This window comes from Drosophila subpulchrella, chromosome 3R (assembly GCF_014743375.2).
Source record: "Drosophila subpulchrella strain 33 F10 #4 breed RU33 chromosome 3R, RU_Dsub_v1.1 Primary Assembly, whole genome shotgun sequence".
Classification (NCBI taxonomy): Eukaryota; Metazoa; Arthropoda; class Insecta; order Diptera; family Drosophilidae; genus Drosophila; species Drosophila subpulchrella.
In genome coordinates this window covers 3,560,179-3,582,634 of record NC_050609.1, presented here as the reverse complement: position 1 = coordinate 3,582,634, position 22,456 = coordinate 3,560,179, and the positions used below count along the sequence as shown (strand labels likewise).

At 42.6% G+C, this 22,456-nt stretch overlaps 1 protein-coding gene across 1 annotated transcript; it reads left to right on the top strand.

Annotated features, from left to right (window-relative positions):
• Positions 1–334: 334 nt before the first annotated feature.
• On the top strand, positions 335–22,456 carry LOC119554895 (homeobox protein abdominal-A). Its single transcript, XM_037866001.1, has 5 exons — positions 335–1,344; positions 2,484–2,740; positions 6,586–6,633; positions 19,382–19,605; positions 19,685–22,456. Exons 1-5 carry the CDS (start codon positions 455–457, stop codon positions 20,054–20,056), a joined length of 1,791 nt encoding a protein of 596 aa, XP_037721929.1. The 5' UTR covers positions 335–454; the 3' UTR covers positions 20,057–22,456.

Below are 22,456 nucleotides of genomic sequence, written 5' to 3'. Positions count from 1 at the left end.
GGGAAATTTGATTAGACATAAATACTTTTTATATTGGGTTATAAATCTGTAAACTTTATGGGACACTTTAGAGGGAGACGATCTTCTGAACTTTTCGAGCTATGCCTATTAGAACTTGGGGAACATTGATAAATGCATTTTTACTAGGGGTAATATTTATGATTCTTTCAAACAAATATTTCCATATTTATGAAGCATTCAATTTATATAGCTCTACCAATAGTCGCAGCTTTTTTTTTAAAGGCCAAATGCGCTTCCGCTGAATTCAAACAAAATTTGTTAAAGCCACACAATGAGAATGCCTAAAATATCAAAATCAAAATACCCAATCTAGCCATTAACCAAACGACTCAGATAAAAATAAATCGAACTCGAAGAAACGAAAAAAGAACTAAAAGTGGACTGAACAAAATTCCGAAGATTCGATCCTCGGCCAGAGAGCAAAATATGTGCAATGTCAAAATTTGTTTTCGATAGTATGCTGCCAAAGTATTCACAGTTCCAGCCGTTTATCAGTTCGCACCACCTAACCACCACCCCCCCGAATTCGTCATCTGCAGCAGTTGCCGCCGCCCTAGCCGCCGCCGCCGCCTCTGCCTCCGCCAGCGTTTCAGCCAGCAGCAGCAGCAATAGCAACAGCAACACCAACAACAACACCAGCAGCAGCAACAACGCCAGTGGCAGCAACACTAGCAACAACAACAACAGCAGCAGCAGTCCCAGCAGCAGCAATCTCAATTTGAGCGGAGGATCTTTATCCCCCAGCCATTTGAGCCAACATTTGGGCCAATCGCCCCACTCGCCTGTGTCCTCGTCGTCGCCCTTCCAACAACACCACCACCCACAGGTGCAGCAGCAACACCTGAGCCTGAACCACCAGCAGCAGCAACATCTGCACCACCAACAGCAGCAGCACCACCAATACTCCTCGCTATCCGCTGCCCTTCAGTTGCAGCAGCAACAGCATCACATCAGCAAACTAGCCGCCGCTGCCGTCGCCTCGCACGGCCACGCCCACGCCCACCAGCAACTGCTGCTAACGCCCCCGTCGGCGGGCAATTCGCAAGCAGGCGACAGCAGCTGCTCACCGTCGCCCTCGGCATCGGGCAGTTCGTCGCTGCACCGCAGCCTCAACGACAACTCGCCCGGATCCGCATCCGCGTCCGTGTCCGCATCCGCGGCCAGTTCCGTTGCCGCCGCTGCAGCAGCCGCCGCCGCCGCGGCCAGCTCCTCGTTTGCCATCCCCACCAGCAAGATGTATCCGTACGTGTCGAACCACCCGAGCAGCCACGGAGGTCTCTCCGGAATGGCCGGCTTCACTGGTCTGGAGGACAAGTCCTGCAGGTGAGATAGATCCCCCTATCCATAAAGATGGAACACTAGCCCCATACCATTACCATTTCCAAAAATATGATGTGTAAATATGAACATTTCTGGTTTTCTAAAGTATAGAGCGATCATTTTCGATTGTACTTGGTTCATGATTAGTTCATGTGGGATCTTTACATCTTTCAAAATATAAAAACACATATGATCATTATTTTTGAAGTATAACAAGCTTTAACTGAGAATATCTTAAGAATATATGGGCTATGATTACCTCTTACAAAGAATATAACATCATATTTTATATTCTAGTAGATAGGTTGACATTTTCAGACATATTTCATATTTCCTCTTATTTTTCTTCGCCAGTGGTTTTTCATGTTTTAGGTGATCGGCAGTTTTTCAAATTTATTGTAAATTCTATACAGGCCACTTAAAATATTCTTCAAGTGCTGCTTCAATTAATCTTTTTATCTGTGCACAGCACCCTTTGATCCGCTTCACAAGGTCTCAATAATATAATACAACTCATCTCAAACTGCACGTACAAATTTTTCAAAAAATATATTTTCCACCAGTTGTGGTTTTAGAGTTAAAAGAACCTCCTCCAAAATTATTAAAAAGAAAGGTTCGTTGAGTCAGTTTCCAAGAACTCATTTCGCATGCTCTCATTTTGGCGAACGGAAATGCCTGTCGAGACCTTCAGCAAAAGCGGCAAACACCGCAAAACCGCAAATCCGTTTCGAATGCGCTCTAATTATCGGGTCCCCGGGTCCTGGCCATGGCCATTTTCCCTTCGGCCATTCATATTGAATGGCCATAAAGTCGGAAAATTAGAGCAGCCTGCGGTGGCCGCTGGCAATTTGTCGCCGGCCACGAGATTCGCACGCACGCTGACCTTCCGCTGCGGCCATTTGCATATTAGTACGTACCACTGTGCATGTACAGTGAACCCTGCTGTGCGTGGGCGTGTTCGGGATTAGTGTGCAATTAGAGGCGACCGCAGTGGGAAAGGGGGAATGGGAACCAATGGGTTGCAAATGGGCAACTCATTAGCATTTGACTTTCGACAGGAAGTTCGAGTGGAAATGGTACTAGGAGTAGGGGTCACCTAAACACGTTCCTAACCCAACCAACTGTCTCTTTCTCACCTGCAGCAGGTACACGGACACCGTGATGAACAGCTACCAGTCGATGAGCGTACCTGCCTCGGCATCCGCGCAGTTCGCCCAGTTCTATCAACATGCCACAGCCGCCGCATCGGCGGTATCCGCGGCCAGTGCCGGAGCGATCGGAGTGGACTCGCTGGGCAACGCCTGCACACAGCCCGCCTCCGGGGTGATGCCGGGGGCAGGGGGAGCGGGCGGAGCCGGTATCGCCGATCTGCCCAGGTATCCCTGGATGACACTAACAGGTGAGTCAACGATCGCTGAGATGATCCGGGGGGGGATTTTATTTATAAGAAAGGGTATAAAAAGCAGCTTCCAAAAACAGGATCACAAGTTATGTATAAGTCATTAGAGAAAATCCGTTAGAGAAAAGATCTATCGTTTTTGAATCCCAAGTGTAAAGGATATAAAATCTTAATTTAAGTTATAGCTTGTATTACAACTCTGATTTTATCATATGAAAATAAGAATCTAGTAAATAAATAATGATCTTTAAAACGTATTGGAGCTTCTTAGGTCAGGAATCACTCTATAGCACATTTAAGTATTTATTACTTTTTGGAAAACCAACTGCAAGAGTCTATCTATCCACAATTTTGTGAAATAAATCATGCCAATCATAATAAAGCCTTAAGCATAGCATGCACTTCAAGGAATGTATATCGTCTTAAATCAAGAATAAATTCGCTTCACGATCAACAAAACGATTTTTAAGAATTTTGTGTACCTATAAATCATGGCCACTTACACTGAAAAGAAACACGAATTAAGAAGTTGTGATGAGTAGTAGAAATAATTTAGATTGTGGGTAATTCATACAATGTTATTTGAATCGATATTAGTCAAATTTGTATTCGCTTAAAGATTAATTTTTAAATCTTTTGAATCTTATTTAAAGATTTATTTTTTCATTCCGAATCAGAATAGGGCTTGCACTAACAATTTCTTCAACAAGATTTCTTTCCGATATTCTGGACGTCTTTCCCCAGTGTAGTGGTGTGAATGGTTACTCTGAGCCAATTACCCAAGCGCATATAAACAATAGATAAACGTGGCGCAAACATTCTCCAAAAGCATTCCCATTTCCACCGCCATTCCGCCTCCAATTCCAATCCATAATGAACACTTTGCGGGGCACTTCCAAGTCGTTTATTTCGCATAAGTCTTCCAGCGCGATTCGAATCCCAATCCGAAAACGAAATGAGCGAAGAGCTAAAAAGTTGGCAGTAAATAAAAATGAAAATAGTTTGAAAAATGCTTCTCTTGTCTGTCGTGTTGTTTGGCGCGTCGATTTGTAATTTAAATAGCCTCAAGGTTGCCCCACACACCAAAAGCCAAAAGACACTGGGATGTGCCCCGCGCATACGAAATCCAGATATCCGCCAAAAGATACAGATACAGAGATAGAGATACAGATACTGTTCGGACGCCGCTCTTTTTATGCGGCTAACGTAGTACCAGCGAACTCGCTTCAAATTTATGTGGGTCAGTTTAATTTACGCGATCCGCTCGCCTTTTTCCGCGCATTTTTGCACAGCAGAGCAGATTTATTTATCATTTCTCAGGCGGCCACTCGATTTCCACAGTGCACAAGAAGAAATTGATTTCAGTTTTCCACACTGCCCCGCGGGTTGAATGCCTCCTGATTAATGGCAGACACCATATGAATAGACTGTCAATTGGCCTGAGTTATAGACTGCACATCGGTTGTCCGAATAGAGAAAAGATCAGCCAATGGATGTACTGGGAACCACTGGGATTTCGTTTGAATTTACTGCACAGGCATGTTAATTAAACAGCATGAGTAATTAATAATTGACGATCTAGTAGACATGCTTAAAATTATGGCGTTATTGAAGAAGAAACAAAGTAGGATTGGTTCCATGTTTACGTAGTGTCATCAGTCACAAAATGTTGAAAAAACTTTTTTTTTTGCATTTCTGCAAAAACATCATTTGAATACTAGCCCGATTTGGGTGTCAATAGATCGATAATCAGCGCTCTTATTAATCTATGCAGATCAAAAATCAATTGCAAAGTTTAAGTGGGTTTTCTGGCCTAGTGAGAACCTAAAATATATGAATACTTATGTGGCCAACACACCTCTTTGGCCGACAAACTAATAGATACACACATATTATGTGCAGGCCAAACCTGTTGACGCTAAAAGTAAAGAATTGAATAAAAAACCCGCCGTATCGGCCGGTTGGGAAGATAAACGGTATTTCGTACAATGAAATATTTTGCATATCTCCCGCTCACAGCGCCAAGGCGATAAAATTGTCAACGAGATCATAGAGACGCGACTGGCGGCGATGAAAGTAAATACGAGCATGACGCCATTATGGCAGCCAAGTGCGCGACACGTCGACGCAGTCCCCCCCCCCCCCCCCTCGTTTATCCTCCGCTCCTTAAATGCACACACTATACATAAAGTTGCTCAAATACATATAGGTATATGTATATATGCCATAGTTGCATGTGAATCGCACAAGAATCGTCTCTCCTCCTTGGGAAAACTCTGTGTTCGTTTGGCTTTCACTTTGCCAAGCCTGCGAACCCACCCAAAAAACTCAGAGACGAAGACCAAGACCCAGACCCGGACGCACCAGCAACATGAACAACTGCAGCAGCAACGGCAACTGCAGCAACAACCATTGCTGCTGCAACAACGGCAACGTTTTACAGCTGAATGCTTGCCAAATGCAATTTAACTAATGAATTTTAATATTTTACGCCAAAGCGTCTGAATGAATTTTCATTTTCACATCGTTGCACCGACTCCGGCAGCAACATCAACAATGTTGCCACAAGGGGCACGGTGGGGGAGGAGCGGGCAGAGCTGGAAAATGGTTGGAGCGGCGCGCCTGCACCTGATTATGCTGATAAGAAAGCAAAGAGGTTAACTTTTCTTAATTATCTGGAAAAGCGCAGCCCGACAAAGCATGAAAATGGCAAAAGCTTTTCCCATCGTCTTCCACTCTGCGAATTCGCAAACTCAGCACGTGCTGTGGAGGAAGGGAAGCGAAAATGGGGAAGAAGTACACTGGCGGATGTGAAGACATAGTTTTAGGCTCTATAATACAAAATACAAATACCAAAAAATATTTAAGAAAAACAAAGTTTTTTTCTCTTCAAGAAATATGATCTTGAAAGAGGGTATTGTATTATGTGGCTAAAATATTTTTGATGACAAAGAAATAACATTAAAATATTTGTTTTTTTTATTTCCATGTCTAAAAATATAAACAGAGTTGTAATTGTAAGATTTTCCGAGTTGTGGAATTTATTTTTCCATATGGGCTCAATGGTTTCTCATTTATTATTGAAAACTATTCTATAGTTTCATATGGTATCTCTATGTGTAGACCGAATACTGCCTTGCCAAGATAAGAAACGTCTGGCCCATAAATTGTGCAATCATCGGCCTGCAGAATCTTTTACATATTAGAGATTGTCTGTCTGTCGGTCCGTCTGTGTGTCAAATAAAGTGGCAACAACGACAGGCGAATGCACAGAAATTTGTGTATTTTAATTAAAAATGCGCCAACGATGCCGAGAGCAGCTTCATCTGCTTATTAATTAGGAGGAGTCGGTCTGGTCGTTGGCTCGCAGTCATCTCCCTGCCCCGCCACCCTTTCCCGTATCTTGTCCAGTATTTTCTCCATATCTCCGCCATCTCCTCCCCTGTATCGATACAGATACAGATACATCGTGGTCTACTTAAAAGCGGAGCCGGTTCAACTGGCCAGAGGTTCACTTGGCCGGTGGTCCACTGACTGCCGACTGCAGCGGCTAATTCTGCTTTTTGTGGCCGGCGCTGACAACTAAATTGAAAACGGCCCGATTGAGTGGTTTATGAAAGCTGAGGCTGCCATGTGGCATGTGGCACAAGTGACCGAGGGGGCAGTGGACACATATGATTTGAGGGATCGTCGCTCCATTACTCAGCGGGATGTGCTCAAGGCTGTTGGTGTGGAATTTCGCTTTAGCAGAACACATATGGGGAGCACAACTCCTTAGTAACTAAGAAAAAACTGCTAGAAAAACCAAAAATTAATTATTTTCCTCTTTTTCTCTGCCTTTTCAGACTGGATGGGAAGCCCCTTCGAGCGTGTCGTTTGCGGCGATTTCAACGGTAAGTACCGCAATTAACCGGAAACCCTTGAAGTTAATATCCCGACTGGCATTGAACTGGCAATGGGTTATCGGTCTAACCAGCCGTGGAATATGACGGTTGAGGCAGTTTTTTAAGGCCTGCCGGGATGGCCTTGAAAAATATGATTTACCTGCTACTTTCACCCGCCGAACGAAAGAACAAACCCTTCTCTGTAAAATGCAGCCTGCAATCTTCCAAACTCATTCGTCACATGACTCCCGCTGTCCTGTCATAAATCCCTCATCCTTTGTTTCTTATTTCTTCCTATTCATTGTGCAATTTCATTGTTTATCGGAGTCATTTTCTGGCAAATATCCGAGGCCCGACAATGGTCAGCGAAAGGTTTAGACATCCGGCAACTGTTCGCTCTCTATGTTAATTTGGCCAACTCCGTGAAAGTTTCACCGATAACTCAACCATGCCGGTCAAGTACCCGTCCAAGATCGTAAATCACCAATCCGTAGTGCTGGGGCCCCCCAAAATTCAGGCTGCTGCTTTCCATAACAATTGGCTGTATACCTCAAGACTGCCAGAAAAACTCACTCAAACCTGCATTCGATTGATCGATTTGTACGATCGTTGATCTGCGATGGGTCCGCTGTTCTGGGCCTCGTTAAATGTCTTTTTATGGGCGTTTTATGATCTATTTACGATTTTACGCATGGTCTTGTGCCGTGCATAACGATCGTAATGTTGTGGCCACTACTACCGAACGATCCGATCCCCGTTTTATGGGCCCGATAATGGCGTTGATTGTTTGGCGAATCACCACCGCGTTTAATTAGTGCGACAAACGACAAGGGCAGCCGCAAACACGAGTAGCCACTGTCAATTGCCGGTTACAATGGCCGGTCATTAATCGGCATTCACATTCCCGATCCCATCCATATACCCATTCACATTTCACTTGAGTTAATGGCGCCGCCCATTAGTTGGGGTTTGAATAGGGCATGTAGTCGAATAACAATAGGGAACCGTAGTGTGTTTATTAATTCACTGCCTAGTTTATTTCCGTGATTAAAGCGGGTCCCAATTTACAATTTACAATTAGTTTTTGACTGTAATGCCTAATTGAACAAAGCGTTGTATTGGGCAGATAAATAAATTAAATGGGTTAGAAACACTTCACCAAGTTTATAAAGTTTTAAAATTACATAATTGCTAAAACTAATTTCTTGAATTTATTCATATATCATTTAACACATTTTTAAATATAATTTTGACGCTAGTACATCGACACTTCAAAATCACAGTGACTTTTTATCGATTAGGAAATGAATTCAACCATTTAAGTGCGAACATTGCGCATACGCAGAGTGGTCCCCCGGCGACATTAACAACCTACCCCTTGTTTTTGGTGTGGCATGTAATTGCGAGCCGTTTAATTGCCTTCGACCACTGGGCAAACATTGCGGCCAATGTCCCAATAGTCTGGTTTGCTGGTTTTTCGGTCTGGAGCTCTGAATGCCTGCTGGTCCTCTGGTCTTTAGCATTTTGGTCTTCAGTCTTTGGGCCCTTGGAATGAAATCGGAGCGTTCGTGCCGGAGTTCGGTGCCGCAGAAGTACGTGCCACGGCTCAGCTTTTGGCGTCACAGATCGTTTGATATTCGAGCGGGTTAAAGGCCCCCGGGTTCCCCTTAGCCACTGGCGATCCTCTGGTGTTTGTTTTGTAAATAAATCACTGGCGTTGGCGTTGAGCGGAGTCATTCGGGCAATTTACAGCACTAACGGCCGCTGTTTGACAAGTAATTAACTCACCGAGTTTCAGTTGCCATTCTGCATAGATTGCAGTGGTGGTTTTTTGTCTGGGTGTAGGTTTACAATCTAAAGATCAGCAGAGAATAGCGTTTTTAGGTCGTTTAACTAGTTCTTAATATAATTGTTTAGGCTAAAAAATTCAACAACTAAACATATCCATAATAAACATGCTCAAGCTGCGTAAATAATAAATTACTTTAAAAAATGTACCCACAGAAGTAATAACAAATAATAATTATTTAAGCAAATGCCATAAAAACGTAGTAAAAGACCATTTATGTTTGATTTTTACTGTCCTCAAGTCATCATATTTTATTCAAAGAATTCAAGAATCGCTGAAAAGATTTATTAAAGTATGCAAACATTCAATAATATAAACAGAAATATTTCTACAAGTCTTCTTAAGTATGACAACTTACTTTCAGCAATTAAATAATATAGTTCTCAGTAGTTATTATTACAATATGGAAATTGTCTCCTCAAGCCTTACAATTAATTGCCTAGCTATTTTCTAAATACAAATCACTTAATTCTTTGCAAAGTCGACAAAGTGACTATCTATCTTCGTGGCATGATTTATTCGCATTCCCTGCACAGCGATAACGGCGCGAATGGAATAATAAAATATATTATTTTTATTAATTTTACAAGCCATAATTGCGGCTCGCGATAAGCACGCCCGCCGGGGAATTGAGTGATTGCCACAAAGACCTTTCTATCTATATGTGAGACCCTCTCTTTCTTCTTGTCTCTGGCCGTCTCTTTCTGAATCCAAAGTACTGTCTCTGGATTTGAACTCGTCTCGCTTTGGAATCAATGCAATATCAATGTTTAAATTCAATTGTGGCAACGATCAATGTCATTGGCAGGGGTTTTCTGGGGGCGCGAAGATCCGCCATCTCGCAGATAAACGTTGATCCCGCAGTGGGGTTAAGATCCCTCAGCACCCGCACCCCCACCCACTTAGCATCCCTCCCTCTCTGTCTGCATCTGTGGTGCTATCTCGCTCGGAACATGGACGACGGCTGGCAAGGGTTAATTTATGAGGCGCGATAAGCGAATTCCATTTCGTTTCGGTTTTGTTTAATTTCCGATTCCCTGTGTTTTCTGTTTTCCTCTTTTTTATTTGGTCTTGTATTTACATTTGCTCTCTCTCTCTATCTGTATCTCTATCTCTTTCTATGGTGGGGGGGGGGGGGGGGGGGAGTGTGCGACACCGTGTTATCGGCACGTTTTCTGTCGTTGTTTTAATTTTTTCGGTTTTTTTTCCATTTTGCCCTGCGGCTACGGAAAATTCGAAATGACACGTTTCTCTGAGTATTTTTGATGCTCTTTTTTTAACTACCCCGTGCGGCTGTTAATCTGCGGTTTTAATGCCCAAGTGCCGCAAATTGGCAAAAAGGGGTTTGGATTTCAAGGATCCGGCGCGGGGGACCTCGATGGGCGACAGGCCGACGGACAAGGACAAAATGGCAGCCAGACTGGCGCGGATTTTCGGCACTCGGAACGGGCCGGCAGACATGTAAATTTGGCCCAGACAAAATCAAATTAAAAGCGCACACGTTCCACAGACAATTGCCGACTCGATCCCCGCCCATCGCCGGCGCTTAATCAAAGTTTATTCCCCTCTAGCACGACACACGGCTAGAAAAATACTATCAAAACTTCAATTTTAAAGTGCAATTTATGATATATAAATTTGAAATCAAAAAATTTTTAAGTTTTAAAGAAAAGCACAAAAAATAATACATGTACATTTTGGTACATCTTAATTATTTTGATACATTTTTTCTAACCGTGCACACATGTGAAAAACAAACAAACATCACTAGGCAAACCAAACTTCACCCATTTCCATTAGCGTATATATTTAATTTACACCAAAGTTTTATTTAGAACTTGGCTCTGGCGTGCGACATTTTCGCAGTTTTCCATTTCCCCACATCGCGTGCAATGCGTGACTGCTACCATTTTCCCCCGACTTTCCTGTTGCGATAAATTTGAAGACAGAGAGTAGTTAATATTAATTTAATCGCGGAATTAAACAAGTCGCCGGCGGTGTCGGTTAATGCACTCTTTTGTGCCATTCTTGCGGCTAAATTTATTACTTCTTCTGATTAATCGCCGAGATTAGAGTGTTTACGATGCACTCAGTTCTCTTTGATGCGCCATAGTCATTGGGTAATGTGAGTGGTAACGCGGTAGTTGCATTTAAAAATAAATATTACTCTAGATTAGGAATTTATTTCAGCTTATTAATAAATTAATTTTATTAGGACCTTATCGTCAATGAAGTTCGAGTTAACAATTTTAAAAAATTGAAATTTTAAAAATTCTATAAAATTTATGAGTATATTTTTGACACAATTCAACGCTATAATTCCAAAGAAATTTTCCTTGATTACACCTAGGGAATAAAGAAAATGCAGGGCCTATTGTGTTTTTGGAATCCTCCCCTCAAGGAACTCGTTATTCCAGTTGTTGGCTTTTGTGGGAATCCTTCCGTTCCCTCAGTTCTCTTTCCTCCTCCTAATGAAGCAATTCAGGTAATTGGAGTTACTCCGCCAGAGCTTCGTATGCACTAGTTGTGAATGGAAGAAACTTGAAAGGGCACAGCCCAACAATGGGGGAAATAAAAACCTGTCGGTGACAAAAGACTTTTCATCTGGGATCATGGCAGCAGCAGCAGCAGCATCAGCCACCATTTTCTCAAATTACTCTCGTGCAGCCATTAACAAAAGGCCAACTGCGCCAGTGTGTGTGAGCCATTAATCAAGTTTGTCAGCCAAGAAGAACTCCAAGGGAAGTTCAAGATGGGAAAGACTAATAAGTGAGGTTCGTTCTCTGTGGTCTGCGGTGCATCCATGACTCGCGGAGAAGACTCAGTAAAAACAACAATCAATTTCTCAGGAGCCCACAGGACCACACCTTGGCATTTCTAGGAGGGGAAACTAAATAGGGGGGTTTTTCTGTGGGTATTATAATGAAATTCCCAAACGAGGGGGATAAGCATGAGTTATGCACACGCCTAGGTAAATATAGAACCCGCATCGATCGATCGATGCTTTTTATACGAATTTAAGTGTCACGTTCTCGATTGCGGGGAAATTGGTGGGGGGATTATAGAGGGGATAAAAGTTGTGGGGGTGGGGGTGCTTCCCCGAATGGCGTTTTAATACGTCATCGTTTCAAGTCGGCCCACGCAATCTAAGTTATGGCCGACATCTGCCCCCGAGTTCTGCATTCGAATGGGAATAGGAATCCGGAGTTCGTGTTTGTTTTCACCAAATAGGAATAGGTATATATACGTATATGTATCCGACTGCTTGGATCCGTGTGCACTGGGCCGTGAACGCAGTTGGAAAAACGGGCCCGAAAAAGGCAAGGAAAACCCAACCGAAGCAAACAAAACACCAAAAAACAATATCAAAATGCGTTCTCAGTGGAAAGCAGTTGGCTCAATTTATATGTATTTTCAATAAAAGTCGATATAATGCTTGCCAAGGTTCATAGAACGACCAAATGAACTTGGAAACGGCGGCAGAAACAAAAAAGGAGAAAGAAGAAAAAAAACCCGGCGGTGGCAGCCAATGAAGGCAATCAATTTCAATTCAGTTTCCTCGCCTTTCCCAAAATGCCAAAGCCAATGAGCCGTCCAAAGGGCAAGACGAGGCCAATTGCAGTTGGGTTAGTGCCTCAGAACCTTTTTGGTACCCTTCATCTTGTGCAGAAGGGTATCTTAGCTTTGTGAAAACACATCACACTTTCGATGGGTTTTATATGTTACTTGGGTGGCAAATAGATAAAATTTGTCAGTGCTCGACAGAATAATTAATCACATTGTGGGAACTACTTTGGGGTGTGAGTATTGCTATAAATGTTCGTGATTGTGTTCCATTTAGCTTTATTAAAATTAATGTTCAGGCAACACTAAACTAATCATTTTAAATGTTGATTTTAAATGTAAAGAGGATTTTATTTAGAGTTTATGAGTTCTTTTTTATCTTTAAGTTACCCATTGCCCTTTGTCTTTGTTTATCCACCGAAAAAAAACCGTTAACAAAGAAGTCGAAAAGTGTTGATGAACCCGGCCACCCACCGAATGCCAACTTTCACAATTGCAGATACTTTTTCAGATACAGATACAGCTACAGGACAACTACTTCCACTCACATATACAAAGAGTCGCTTTGGCGCCACTTCATTGTGATCATTGAATGGCCGTTGATTGTGTCGCATCGATTCGCGGCGATTTTAATCGCAGGCGGCGCACATTAAACGCCTTTCATTTGCAATTAAATTGCTGGGCACAGACGAGAATGGAAAAGCGGAGAGATACAGATACGGAAATATATAGTCGGGGTCTCAGATACAGATACGGGGATTCGATGAGGGTGCTCGAGTTGCGGTCAGTTGGCGACACGTGTCCGCCGGAGAAAAAACGCCTGGAACAGGCGCTGTTTGCAAAAATCTTGCGGATTACCAATTCTAGACGCCTAATGCCATTTATAGGCCATCGCTACAAATGCTCCACAGCTGTCCGTCCGTCCAAAATTAGTTGGGCTCCCCATCCGGAACTCTTCATCCACCCCTCCCTCCGGGTGGGCCAACAAATTTATTGGAACCACTTCTGAAGAGGGGGGCCAGAAAAGTCTGATTTTTCCGGTTTCCTTTTGGAAAGGCTTTCCGCCAACCCCAACCCCACTCACAAGCACACACACTCACATTCTGCGGCTGGCTTCTTCCGTTTTCCCTTTTCACTTTTGGCCATATATTTTTCACATTTATGTCGGGTATTTTGTCTTATCACACCCTCGTGTTTGCAGTGCGTGCAAAAAATGCCAGGGGGCGGTGGGCGGTGGGCGGTAAGGTTGTGCCGCCAACCACCCACGAGATTAAAAATGCCATAAAGACAGTAAGGGTGAATGGCTATAATGGCTGCCGTTGCCGTTATTCGCCATCTCTCTCTTGCTTTCCTTTTCCCTCTGTGTGCGAAAAGGAAAAAGGAAAACGGGGAGAGGAAAAGGAAAACTCGGGCTGTTACCATGTTGGCTCGAGTTACCATGGCTCCTGGTTTGAGTGAGAACTAAGGGCTGTCTGCACTTTCTGGGATACAGCGCGAATATCCGAGAATTCGGCCCTGCAAATGGTTATCTGGCGAGATAATGGGAAAAACATATGAGAACATTCATTACATTCGATAATGCAACAGAGGAATGCTTTTAAAAGATTTTGGTGATAGTAACATATGGCTGCAAAAAAAGCAGACCTAAAACATGCAGAAAATATAAAAAAAAAGTTTAAAATATATTTCCACGTGAAAAGAATAATATACAAAATCGCAAATCACAATGAAGATGTGAGATACCTAAGTATATCCTTTAGGGCTTACCATACAGGAATCTTTCACTTAAGGTTTAATCAAATAATTACAAATTCTCAAGGAAGAAAAGGTTTTTTACAAAACTATTTTCCATTCCATTTAATCCTTTACTACGGCGTAGTACTTTAAGAGCATGATACCAAATTAACTGCAAATTCAAATAGGCCATTTCCTTATAGCCCCGATCCCTTTTATTTTTAGTAAGAGCAGCAACAAGAAGGAGTAATTCCAATAATGGCGTGAAATATTTGATGAGAATATATTAATCCCCCAGGAGCCTGTGTATTTGCAACATTTGCTAGGAATTTTCTCCGCTTTCGCCCACGGAACAGAATACAACAGAATAGAACACAACAGACAGCGACAGCTTGCCATATATTTTCCAAGATTAAGCACACAATTAGCAGGGGAAATGGGAAGTGGGAGTTGGGGGCGTGGCAGATCTGATAGCACAAACAACAACATCGGCAACGCGCTGCACATAAATTGCAGAAGAAGCATCCCCCTAACGCAGGCTTTTCCACAGCCAGGTTTTTCCGCAAACGAGACTCGCCCTCTGGCGTATGAAATGCCTGTGCGACTGATTAAATTTAAATAAATTTAATAAACATAAATTATTTTCAATGGCAGCCGGGAGTTGCTGCCACTTTTAGCCACCCCCAAAAAGTCGAGCATGAGCGCAATTTAATGGCGGCGCTTACCTGCCACACCCCCAAAATATCCTGAATATCCTGTACATCCCGAACATCCTGCCCATCCTCCCCCTTTTCGCTAAAAGCCACACAAAGACGCCAGATGTTGCCCGTGAGTCTTGTCGAAACAGCGTTTAAGCGGCTTTTCTTTCAAAGTTTAATTAGTCTTCGTCGCTCGAAGAATTCCACGCATTTGCATATCCCTGAAAGTCGAGGGCGGAGAACAGGTCCCCGGGGAAGTCATTTAACCCGAGGAACATTGCAATTTGCGCTAAATGCCCGAAAGATCGTCTCCGCAGAAAACAATGAACTCCCTCTGCTGAATTTGTTGAGCCATCACTGGAATCCTCGCGACCCCAAAAAACATTCCTCACTTCAGCGAGTGTGCTGCTATATCTTCGGGCATGTTAAATGTCTGCCCTTTGTTTATATATCTCTCAACATGCCATCCGGGAAGTTAGTTTCGAAAATTCATACCAAATATAAACAAATCAGCATAAAACATACGCAGCCAGTGAAATTTCTTCTTCCCGAAAGATACAAAAACGAGATAAATATACGATGGTATAACTATGCGTACACATTTTTGGTTGCCTAGTTTCCCATTTGTATCTTGTCTTCATATTATGTACAGAACGTTTTAATGAAGAAATTAAGGTTTCTCAGAGAACACTACAGAAATTAAATACGAAATAGTTTTTATATAGTTGATATTTTTAACGGCTTTGTAATTTTGTATATCAAAATGAATTGTCTGAAATTTATTGATTCATTTAAAAGTTCAAATATTTACACGTATTTATTCATCGAAATTATAATTTTTCTAACGTCGAGAGCCATAAAAAACAAGTTTATATTGTCAAACTTTGAACAAATATAGTTGTAAAATGTAAACTGCTTCTTTACATAATCTTCTAGTCTCATAACATCTTTGTGTTCATAAAGAAGACCATTGAAATGTAAAATGCCCCTGGCCCGAAACTATAGGCCGATTAGCTACATCAGCAATATTTATATATTCCCCAGACACTCCCATAAAGTGTTGGAAGCCCCACAAGATTTCCACAAATTCCGTTCGAAGACAAATACACAGCGGAATTTGCGCGCCAAAAGTCAACAAACAAGTCGAAGGCGGGAAAAGTTCTCAAATCCCATTCCTATCCCCCCAAAACTTGAATGGTCAACGGGAACAAAATCGGGAAATTTATTTGCCGGCAAACAATTTGACCCAGCTAAGAACTCAAATTCAAATTCAAACTAATTGCCGGCAACTGAAACAACAAAGCGACTAGAGCACGCCACAATGTTTCAAAAAGTTCTTTGTCAAGTGATATGTAAATTTGTTTATTATATACCAAAAACCGAGTACTGAAAACGAAAGCGAAACGAGAACAAGTTGGAAAGGGATGGGCTGAGAAATAATAGAAGCCAAACACTAAACACGAAATACTTGTACGGCAAAATGTTTGTTTATTGTACAATTTTGTGTCGCTTGATAAACAAGACTCGAAGACTTGTCAGCGTCCCCACGGAACCACTTTCGAATGCGCACACAGATACTCACACAGATACTTTGGCAAACTATGGCGCTTTTGCCCCATAACCCCCCACATTTGAGAGTGTGTCTGTATGTGTGTGTGTATCTTTATTGTACGCTTTGAATTGTTTTTATGATTTTTATGTCATCATAAGTTTCAGTCTGCGCTTTTTTTTTGTTCAGCTTCTCGTTTTCGTATGTTTTTGTGCTTATTTATACGCGGCGCTGTTTATTGAACAATTACGTTTATGATTATTAATATTTTTAATTGTTAATGTCATTGTTATAGACGCTGTCCCCGGGTCTGGCCCATAACCATTCCCATTCCCATTTCCATTCCCATTCTCGTTCAAATAACATAACCATTCCCAGGCCCATTTGCACCGTTGACAGCGGCGCCTTGGGACGGCTTTCCTGGCCGCCTTGTCACCTCTCGGATTCCCTTGGCCAATCTGTGGGTGATATAGTGAAATAGCCCATTCGGATCCGCTCCATTTTGGCCCGACAACGCCGCCGCGTCTGGAATTTCCACCTCCGATTCCGAAACAGATTTCTGGCCCTAGACCGCTTTTATGCCGTTTTGTTTACTCGTCCGCCGCTTCAGTCAATTGCAGCCGCGATTTATGGTGCGCTAATTGATTTTTAATTGGAAAATGGTTTTCCTTGGCAATTGTGCAACGGACCGGTTCGACCGGCCACCTCAAATCGGAAAAAAACTGAAAACTTAAGATAGCCGCTTAGCGCTTGTCAAATCTATCGAAGCACTTAAAGCTAATGTACGGATGAGTGCGCAATTGAGAGTCACCAAATCCTCTAAAACTTAGGCGAAAAGTGTAGTTGTTGTATCTTTGGATTGAAGTACAAGTTATGTTTATTCATTTAAGAAAGAATACTGAGAGATCTAACTAAGTTGCTGACTCAGCTGTTCCAAAATGATTCACGCTAGTATAGAGTAAATAAATAAAATGGGCAGAGGAATACGTAAATTATTTTTTGATTTATGACGACCGATTAGTGATTAATTGAAATTATAAATACATTTGATTTTATTTATCTAATTAAATGTTTTCTCAGCTTTGTTTGTGTTCTTAATTGAATTGCATCATTCTTTGTTTAGATAAACGTTAGATAAACATCAATCTAGCAATCAAATTAAATGAACACATTTACTTTCCTGGAAATCTTTAATTTAAAATCTCTTTTTGATCCGAATTTTTGTTAATCCCCCCCTACTCCTTTGACCTTTCTTGTTTTTTAAATGCTCTGCTTATATTTTCAAAATATAATTTATATTCTCCCATAACTTGAATGAATTCCTCATTGTTCGGGAGAGATCATTGAACTCTGGGAGGCCCCCACAGAGCCAGACACACTCGAAAATCCGAAACCCGAATTGAAACCGTCGATTGTAGATTTTTCCCAAGCGGATTTAAGGCTTTCCGAATAGTTTTCAAGCATTGAGTGGAAATGCAGTAGCGTTGGAAAATCAATAACAATTTTGAGCGCTCTCCTTTCCCCTCCTTTCACTCCACAGCCGCATCCACGTGTGTGAGTGCTCTCTTTGGAATTCCGGTTTGGCTGCGCCGACTCACCACTCACACTGACAGACAAAAAAGACTCAGGCGTTGCCATGCCGACGCTCTCTCCTTCCCTCTTCCTCTCTCTCTCACTGCCTTTCAGTGTGTGTGTGTCTACCTGTGCGAAAGGCAGACTCGGCGGCAGCCATGTTGGATTCCATCACTCCGTCCTGCGAGCGATCGGCCATCTCGCTCGCACCTGCACGCTGCCACGGCGGCCATTGCGAGGGTCGTAAATCTTGTTTAGGGGCGCGTGTGTCCTGGGAGTCGTGATTTATGGGACGAATTGTAGCTGCTCATTGTAGCGTGTAAATAATTTAGATTAGTTTGGTATTCCTGGTTGCAGGATCGAGGGGGAAAAGCGGGTTGATTAGAATTGAAATTGCTTTCGCCCCCTTTCTCCACCACTATTTCCCGAGCAATGCTTTTCCCATTTTATGGCTGCTCTCCTCAAATTAAAAGTAAATTGCACCGTTGGTGGAACAAGAAATTAATTTAAAGTCCTCTAATTTGAATTTAATTTTCCTCTAAAGGGTTTCTAGTAAATTTGAGGCCATTTTAAAACAATAGAGTAAAATCCGTTAGTAAACCCATAGCTCGTTTAATAATTGCCAATTGATTTTGTGTACGTATTTTATAAAAATGTATACTAAAAGAAAAAGAGAAATACAAATTATAAAAATTTACTTAGATAAAAAAGGAAATCTTAAGTCCCGAATAACATTTTTTCATCTTTTAACTCACTATTTAGCTGGTTTTTTATTTTTCCTCTTATGACTCACCCAAACTGCTTATCGGTTCAGGTAAATTCAAATGTCACGGACTCATCCGTCCGTAAATATTTTGCCAACTGCTCAATCTCATAAAAAAATGCAACGGAAACTAGGAAAAATCCCAGTGATTTACAACTGCAGCCCGTGGATGATTTACAAAATCTGCACCTTTCATAATATTACGTAAAAATTGTCCCTTTTTTTATTTTGTCTGCCGGTTGCCGTTGGAAAGTCGCAACTTGCAAACCATAAAAAATTGCCGTTGACAAGAAAACCTTTTAGCAGAAAAACTCGGCACAAAGGCAGCAGCGGCACAAAAAACCAGAGACACGAAAGCCATAAAACGACAAGCGGGTAAAAGTGAGGGGCTGCTGCTAGGCTGGCACTGGGACAGCAATTTGTAGATAGCGAATTTTTGATTTCCGTAACATAAACACGGAGCCTGTGCCCATTCCAGGCGCACATCTTCGCACCGTCGCGCAAAAAATTCGCACAGGTAGCATGGAAAATTGCTTTAAAAAACGAACAAAAAATAGAAGTAGAGAAAGGAATGCAGGGAAAATCGGGGAAAAGCGCTGGCTGGCCACCAGGGCGAGACCTGCCGCTGGGCGAGTCGGTGTCGGTTGCTTCACCCTTCCACGCACCGCGTGGAATCAGGTCCGTGGAATGGACCCCGGGGCGTCGATGTCCTGGGGCGGCGGCTGCTGACGTCAGGGGTCTGGCCTCAGATCTCCAGCTCACCTCCAGCTCACCCTTTTTGGAAGCAGAAAAACTGTTTGTTTGTGGCTCGTTACTTGCAGCCAGACATTCGCAGTGCAGCAGTCCCCCAATCCGCAATCCCCAAGCACAAATCATGTGGCGACGCCTGACATGTGTTGCCGCTGTCCGAAATACCATTTTCGACTGTCTGACAGCGTCTTTGCAGCTCATTAGGCGTTGCCCAAAAACAAAATCATTACTTACATCTGACGTTACTTTCTCCTTTCTTTTCTTCCCCCGCCACGCAGGCCCCAATGGTTGCCCCCGAAGACGCGGTCGCCAGACCTACACTCGCTTCCAAACCCTCGAACTGGAGAAGGAGTTCCACTTCAACCACTACTTAACCCGGCGGAGGCGCATCGAGATCGCACATGCCCTCTGCCTGACCGAGCGACAGATTAAGATCTGGTTCCAGAACCGGCGCATGAAGCTGAAGAAGGAGTTGCGTGCCGTCAAGGAGATAAACGAACAGGTGAGTGTACCAGCTCCTCCCGGTGGCGCCACCAAATCCATACTGACTTGGTATCTATCTTTTTCCCTTCTTTTTCAAGGCGCGACGCGATCGCGAGGAGCAGGAGAAGATGAAGGCCCAGGAGACGATGAAATCCGCCCAGCAGAACAAGCAAGTGCAGCAGCAACAGCAGCAGCAGCAACAGCAACAGCAGCAGCAACAGCAGCACCAGCAGCAGCAGCAACAGCCGCAGGACCACCACTCGATCATCGCACACAATCCGGGCCACTTGCACCACTCGGTGGTGGGTCAGAACGATCTCAAGCTCGGCCTTGGCATGGGCGTGGGCGTTGGCGTGGGCGGCATTGGGCCGGGCATTGGCGGCGGACTTGGTGGCAATCTGGGCATGATGAGCGCCCTGGACAAGAGCAATCACGACCTGCTGAAGGCGGTCAGTAAGGTCAACTCCTAAGCTGACCCTGACCCACCGCCGCCGCCGCCGTCGCCGCCCAGCCGAGCCAACGAGCCAATCTTCCACCAGCCGCACCACTAGCTCCACTAGCACCACCACCACCACCACCGCCGCAGGATCACCGCCAGGATCAGCCGATCCGGCGCTCTTTTTCATCTCCTCGTCTGTGTAACGCGCGAGATAGCAAGCTGAAAAGCAGAAGATAAACTCGATAACTAAAATACGTAAAGTTTTACATAGTAAATAGTTGCATAAGTCTACCAACCTACATACACGCAAATGAGTGGGTTCGATGGCCCAGGGGCGATTCACTGGTTGGGGATTGGATCTGAGGATTCTTTCTGAGGTTTCCCCGCGAGCAGTGGCCTATTTGATAGTGCAACGCATGCGATTACCTTCCAGATCTCCAGTGAGAAAATTTGTGTATCCGACATTTCTTCCATACTTTCCCTTTCACGCAGTCCAACCCCTAAGAATTGGCAAATCAACCCCCAGTGCCAAGTGAAGAGTCCCTGGGCCAAAAGAGCTCCCCAGTAATATTAATGGATAACTTGAACTACTTAGAATAGCGGTAAATGCTTAAGGAAGGAGTTAGCAGGAGACGCGATCTATATAAATGAATAATGACGAAATGAGCGATTTTTGATAGTCAGAGAACTCCGTTGCCAGCCCGCGGCCAATTTCCATGGGAATCGGTCTTTGGGGGAAGGCGACTCGATAAGGGGTTCGAGTGTAAAATTATTTGCGACTGCTGTAGGATAACCTAGTTCGATATTTAGACCCACGTTCGACTATGTTAAACGGTATATGAATACATAAATATATGGATATGCTTAAAGATTAAAGATACTTACCTATAGAGTTATAGAGCGTACGTTTTGTATCTACCTATTTATTGGAAAATTTATGTTTATGTTTTTCGAAAAAAAAAAGAAACCCTCTTCCAATGTTTTGTTTAAGTGATGTGTTTACTGTGTGTTTGCTGTATTTTGTTGTATGCCAACGCTTGAATACAATGATTTCTTCAATGCCATATTAATCTTAATTCGAAAGCAAGTAAACAAGTAAGCAAAACAATTGCGCAAATATTTCCATAAATACCAGTTGTAAGAAACGAACGGTATGCAACATACCCAAAAGCATAATCACGATTTCAAATACGTAATAATAATAATGAAACATGAAACTAAATTGGAGTAAGAAGGAGCTGAGAAATTAAATGTCGTTTGCCAGTGACTAAAATTTTAAATTAACTACCATTAAGTGAGGAAACTAAAAGGCGTCGATTGAAAGGCCTGCAGATCTACAAAACGAAAAAAATAACAAACAGAAAGGAAACTCTGAAATACGTATTAGCTTAAGGTTGCAACAACAGACAAACTGTCGAGGAGGCCAAGAAGGGGGAGATATGATATGAAGGGAGGACGGGCGACAGAACCCATATACGTAGATTTCAAACTTCCCGAAATTAAATTTACCTAGCATAGTCCCTCGCGGATTGCAAGTTGAATTAAAGTCAAAATCTATTTATTATACACAACCGAAGCGGAAGGCTTACACAGCGCGTATTTACATAAACAATTATTGACAACAAATATATATGAATATATATTACAAATATATACAACTATGAACTTATATGTGTATGTATAAATACCTAAATGTATGTGTATCTAGTATGGTTAACACTAAAAGCAGTCGAGTCAAAGTTAAAGTCACGTTTTGCCCCAAAAACCAGACACCACCAAAAATAAGCATCCCCAGAAATCCCAGCGCACATATTTTTCTCTATGGGATTTCTAGGTCCCGGTCCCCCTGTTTCGAGTGATATGGTGACAGCCTTTTGCCTTTTTTGGAAACCGAGTGGTTTCTGTTTCCGTTTCTGTTCCCGCTTCCGTTTCCGTTTCTGTTTTTGTTGCGTTTCAGTTTCAATTTTGGTTTAAGATTATTAATGTTTAGTCTCATTTGGACGGCCTAGCAAATTAGTGCGTAATTTGATATATTTTGTTTGAACCCTTATGCTAATACTTCTGTTAATTTTAGTTTAAGTTTAGTTGTGACGAATTGTGTATTATATAATTTTATGCGATTTTAAAATGAATGCGAAAAAATTAAAAAAAACTACCTTTGTTTCACTCCGACTGGGAAGCAACTGCAACGAGAACCCATCCATACGCCGACCTTTTCGATGAGGTCCAAAAACTTCAAATCAAACTAAATATTAGCTAATGCCTAACGAACATATATACGTAGAATCAAGTCGATACTATTTACTAACCAACCAAGTTTACTCACCCAGCCGAAAATATTCGGAGATTGCGATAGATCAAGAACCCGCATATACGTAACTGAATTATATTCGAACTTTAAACAGATCCTAGTATTAGATCGAGGGGCTCC